Below are 6,000 nucleotides of genomic sequence, written 5' to 3' on the forward strand. Positions count from 1 at the left end.
AATGTATATCATTGCGGAGTTTAGCGCTGACAGTTGTCATTTTGTAATTTCTACTATTAATTCTGAACTAGCATTATGATTCAGGGAATTTTAGAAACATAATACAAGGTTGCAATTGTAAGCATAGTCTATACACATTCAACATGTTTCTGATTAAATGGTGAAATTTTGTGGCAAACCTCTAGCCCTGGGCTTTTGTATGTTCATACCCGTGCCCACTCCAGCTATAATCTCTTTTTTTATAAAAATATTTATTAGCTTATCTGCCTTTTTCAATTGATTGTATACCCACTTCTATGGGTGGACAGAGTGGACAAGCAAGAAATTTTGCCCAACCGGTGCCAATTCCCACTGTGGACAAAGAAAAATCCACCTGAGCTGTGACATGAGACGTTCATGGATTATTTTCCATTAACAAAAAAAGATATTAAAAGTCAATTGAAAATGACAATTCCAATTGTTTGCTTTATAAGAAAAGTATTGATTTTCATCACAGGGAATTTCTTATAATGGAAAAACTACTGGACAAGTTTATTTTTACTAGTAGCTATATAGTCTCTAGCATTTCATAAAATTAAAAACAAACAAAAATAAATAACTTAGACAGTTCACTTATTCTAAATTATAACAAATCCTACATGTACACATATTTCCATATTTAAATAAAATCAGAAAGAGCAGGAAAATTAAGGGCATAGGGTTGTAATTAGGGTATATAAATACCTTCACGACAAATAACAACAAACCATCTATCCAAATGAAGTTATTAAAGATAATTTTTGGTGCATGGTATCGATGATAAAATGAACACTGTCTTTATAGGTGATAAAAAAAATACAAATTATTTTTAACGAATCACTTTATTCTTTTTCTCCAAAAGTTCTGATAACAGATACATGTATTTGTTTCAGACCTCTGACGAATCTGTTTAATCACAATAAGGTTAAGGATATCAATACGAATCATGATAAAAACTTTAATTAACAAATTCAGCGTTTACAGTACCTGAAAATGACTATTCAATGCCTGACAGTAAAGGGCATATCTCCCCTTATACATGTACTTACAAATGGTGACAGATACGTAGTTTATGAGAGGAGGGTAGTAATGCCCTTTACCGTCGGACGCCAAAGGTCATTTTCAGCTACATTGCACATTTCATCAAATTGCTTAAATTTTTACCTTGATTGTACCAGGTTTCATCAAAATATCCTTGTAGTGATTCTTTAGGTTTAGAAGCCACAAATAATTATGGTTACCATTATTTTTGGAGAAAAAAATATAGTGATTCGTCAAAATCGCCGAACTGGCCATCTATAAATAAAAGTGCACGTTTTATCCCCTATGCACCAAACATTACTGTTAATGTCATTTGGCAAGATTTGTTACAGTTATTTGTCATATATACAGGTACAATGTACCTACTCCCATCAAAGACATAGAGGGTTTGCACCCACAAAGCATAGAATATAAATCTATGGCATAAAAAAATGTGGAGAAATAAATAACAACAATGAATATGCATTTTATAGCATTATTTTGATGTTCTGTGGTATCTGGGAACAGTATATCTGTTAATATATATGTTCTTGGTGGTATATACATTTTTGTTTATTATTTTGTATCCTGTTAATTAATATATAAGTGTTTAATAAAAAGATGTATATATCATAGTCATGGTAGTTGGATCTGAAGTAGTTCACACAGATCAAAATTATTAACTTCTTGTTTTAAAATGATTAAAATACCTTCTGTTATATTGAGTTGTACACTGTTAATAGGAACTGCTCCATATGAACCATTATCTTGACTTTTTTCACCTATTCTTGATTCTTCGTCAGCCTTTGTAACAGTAAATCTTTGAGAAGCCATGATTTTACAGACTTTGACAGAGAGACGTTTTGGAAGCCGTGAAGACGATACTGCAAGATATACGCACCGTTCCTTATACCTTCATTTTCAAAACAGCAAAACCAATCACACAGTTCCGTGTAAAGGATAACAATTATCCTGAATGTTAATTGATTGGTATTACCTCACAGCCGGCGATAAAAAGTCTGGAAGAAAAATCCCTACTCTTCAGTACTTTGTATATATTTTATGAATATTTGCGCTTATATTTACACTATGGGTCGTGTTAATGGGATACTTAGCCACGACTTTTCCATTCAACATTCTTCCATATTAATAATAAACATTTATTTATAGCTGGATGTTATCATGTTTCCATTTGCGTGTCATGAAAACCGGAAGTATCAATGAATAGAGACAAGGAAAAGACAACTAGATTTCCCGCGATAATTTCACAGGCTTTTATTGTGAGGTTTTTTTATGATCTTTCATATTTCAGTCAAATCTCATAAAAAAAAACCTTATAAAAATTTCTGGATCCGCCACTGGACAATGGGAACGATCTTTTAACTTCCAGGGGATAAAAAATTATTCTGAATGGCAAATTCACCCCATACAAGAGGGTTGTATATAAATGGGTACCTTCAAGACGTATTACGGTAAACATTCTTGGCAAATGAAGTCAACGGTAATGTTTAGTGCATGACGATAAAATTTACACTTTGTTTTAGACGATAAAAAAACAGCTAAATTTGACAAATCACGCCGTATATGCATGTGGTTGGTTTTTTTTAAGAACGCCGGGCGATATGATTATTTCTGACGAATCACGATAAGGATATTTTGACGAAGCACGGTAAAATTTTAACCAATTTGACGCCTGACGGTATTACCACCCTCAAACAATAGTGTAAAATTTTGAAGAAAAAAAATCCAATTGTTGGCGTTGAAAAACTAAATAAAATCAAACTGAGGGAAAAAAAGAACCGAGAGTGTAGAATGCAGTTATATATATATCTCAAAAACAAATTGTTCATAATGACATTAGGTCAAATAATGTCACTCTTGAAATTTTCAGATGAATCTAAGAAACTATCAATGGCTTGTTGCAACTAAAATGGTAACTCTAAGCATTTTGGGCTTTGCTCATTGTTGAATGCCGTACGGTCATTAAGGTACAGTATTCGACAATCGATTGATTCGACAAGAGTTGATTTTTCCTTCAGGTTTTAATTCAATTCAATTAAAAAGAATGAATTGAATAGACACATTAACGATCGATTTATTCAACAAAACTTTCATGATAGATACGATCGATAACGATTGAACATTGTTTGTCGATTCAATCAACTCAATGTATTAATGATGGATACTCGATTGTAACGATTGATACGATCGATAACGATTGAACATAGTTTGTCGATTCAATCAACTCAATGCATACGTGTTATGACGAAGACTCAATCGAAACGATAGATACGATCGATAACGATTGAACGTCATATGTCGAATCAATCAACTCAATGTATTTTGATGAAGACGTCACTCGATCGTAACGATCGATACGATCGATATCGATTGAACGTTATATGTCGAATCAATCAACTCAATGTGTTTCATGAAGACTCGATTGAACGCCATATATGGAATCAACGGCGACTTAATTTGTTAACGGTATAAACTACTTTTAAAATAAATTTTATTAATAAAGATTTATCAAAATAAGTTGTATTACTGTATTTCCCACTTCAGCACTGATGGAGATAAACTCTATGAAAATAATATATGTCAGATTGGGAACGGAGATATTAGTATAGTGAACATAAAATGTACACACAATTGAAACAGATACAAAAGTTGAAGCATAGGAATTTGCTGTTTCAAAGACTTTTTACACTGATAAAACATTTTTAACATTAATTCAAGTTTGAAGAAGGTTCATAGCAACAGTTTCAGGAGAGAAAAATACGAATGTCACAAAAATGTGTATTGTAGTAGCCAGTTTATGAGAGTAGTATATATAGATCATTAAAATGAAGAAACTGAAGTGAGTAAACAAACATGAAAATTATTATCAAATGAATATTAGAGGAAAGATCGTTCAATGTGCCTGCTTGTGCTGTAGTATGTAAATATATGCTGGCTTAATTGCGCATATACAATTTTTTTTTATAGCTGTATTAAATATAAGCCATCTAGAGTCGTAAACTGTGTTTATGTGCCTTTTAGCGCAGTAGGCTGTGTCAATTTATCGCTTAGCACCGAAGTCTATGTTGTTGTGTCAGACTCCGGTTAGGGTTGGAGCAAGAACATATATATTACTGTATACTGTTCCCAGGTTGAAGTTCGGGTGACAGTAAGACTGCATACGACTACTAGCGCCGTAGTCTGTGTCAATATGCCTATTAGCGCCGTAGGCTATGTTATTGTATCAGACGTAGGTTATGGTTAAAGTTAGAGTAATAGTAAGACTGTATTAAATATACTTCTACCGCCATAGACTGTATCTATATGTCACCGAGTGCTACCGTAGGCTATTTTATTGTGTTATACATAGGTTAGGGTTAGATTTAGGGTTATATTAAGACTGTAATGAATATGCCTTCTAGCGACGTAGGCTGTGTAAATAAAACACGTATATAGGAGCGTATACTATTTTATTGTATCGTACTTAGGTTAGGGTTAGAGTTGGTGTAATAGTAAGAATGTATCAAATATAAGCCATCTAGCGTCGTAGACCGTGTTGATGTGCCTTAATTGTAGCACCGTAGGCTGTGTCAATGTATCGCCCAGCACCGAAGTCTATGTTATTGTGTCAGACTAAGTTAAGGGTAGATTAGGGTGACAGTAAGACTGTAATATATACGGATTTAAGAGCCGAAGGTTGTGTCAATATGATATACCGTAGGCTATGTTATTGTATCAGACTTAGGTTAGGGTTAAACTGTTAAAGTTAGAGTAATAGTAAGACTGGATTGATTAAATATGCATTCTAACGCCGTAGGCTGTGTCAATACGCCGCCAGCGGCGTATGCGTATGTTTATGACAATCCGTCCTCGTCAAAACTATGTTTAAACTATTTTTGGAAAAAATCACATACTGAGAATTACAACAAAGCACACTAAGATTTAAAAAAATAAAAAAAAACACACTGAGAATTAAAAATTACACACTGAGAATTAAAAAGTACACACTGAGAATTGAAAATTACACACTGAGAACAAAAAATTACACACTGAGATTTCCTAAAGACGCACTGAGATTACAAAAATGAAAAACACACACTGAATTGAAAATTACACAATATCACACCTAGCTATATATATATATATATATAACTCGTCTAAACATCAACCCAACAATGTTATATATATATAAGTGTCTAAGAATGTAACTTTAACACACTAATGAGTGTTATAAAATTAGGTGTTATATTTTATATATTATTCACGCAATATTTCGCTAAACAAATTAGCTTCATCGGGCGTGTGCATCTATCAAGGTGAAATCGGATGCATGACAAAAAATATCTTTGTAGCTTGAGCTACACAAAAGTTTAACATATTGATTAATGATCTGTATAAAACAAATTTTTCCCGTTTATTATACATAAACATTTTTTTCCAAAAATTAAAACAAATAGTTGTTTTAGTTAAATAGAAGTAAAATTGATGAGTTATTCCTTTGCTTTCGGGTAGAACTGTTTTTCATCCCTCTCATTAAGTCCATCAGGTTCAAGAGTACGTAGCTGATGCATATATATATATATATATAGTGCCATAGACATTTATTTTATTGTGGCATACACATATAAAAAAATAGAGTTGACTGAGTTGAATAAATTGTTCAACTGTGGCACAATCGTAATGATTGAATACGATCGATACGATCGTGCAACGTTTTAAATATATAAAAAAAAAATAGAGTTGACTGAGTTGATTAGATTGATCAACTGTGGCACAATCGTAACGATTGAATACGATCGATACGATCGTGCAACGTTTAAAGAAAAAATAGAGTTGACTGAGTTGATTCAATTGATCAACTGTGGCACAATCGTAATGATTGAATACGATCGATACGATCCTGCAACGTTTAAAATATAAAAAAATAGAGTTGACTGAGTTGAATAAATTGTTCAAATGTGG

General features: G+C 32.6%; 1 protein-coding gene across 2 annotated transcripts in view; it reads right to left on the reverse strand.

The window, feature by feature from the left end:
- LOC134721084 (solute carrier family 12 member 6-like) overlaps positions 1-2,272 on the reverse strand; it is a 76,663-nt gene extending 74,391 nt beyond the window's left edge. For both annotated transcript variants that reach the window (XM_063583805.1, XM_063583804.1), the window contains exon 1: positions 1,749-2,272. In XM_063583805.1, the coding sequence (XP_063439875.1) occupies positions 1,749-1,872 (124 nt within the window). In that variant the 5' untranslated portion in view covers positions 1,873-2,272. The remainder of the gene's footprint in view (positions 1-1,748) is intronic.
- Between the last annotated feature and the right edge of the window lie 3,728 nt (positions 2,273-6,000).

Source organism: Mytilus trossulus, chromosome 6 (assembly GCF_036588685.1).
Source record: "Mytilus trossulus isolate FHL-02 chromosome 6, PNRI_Mtr1.1.1.hap1, whole genome shotgun sequence".
Lineage (NCBI taxonomy): Eukaryota > Metazoa > Mollusca > Bivalvia > Mytilida > Mytilidae > Mytilus > Mytilus trossulus.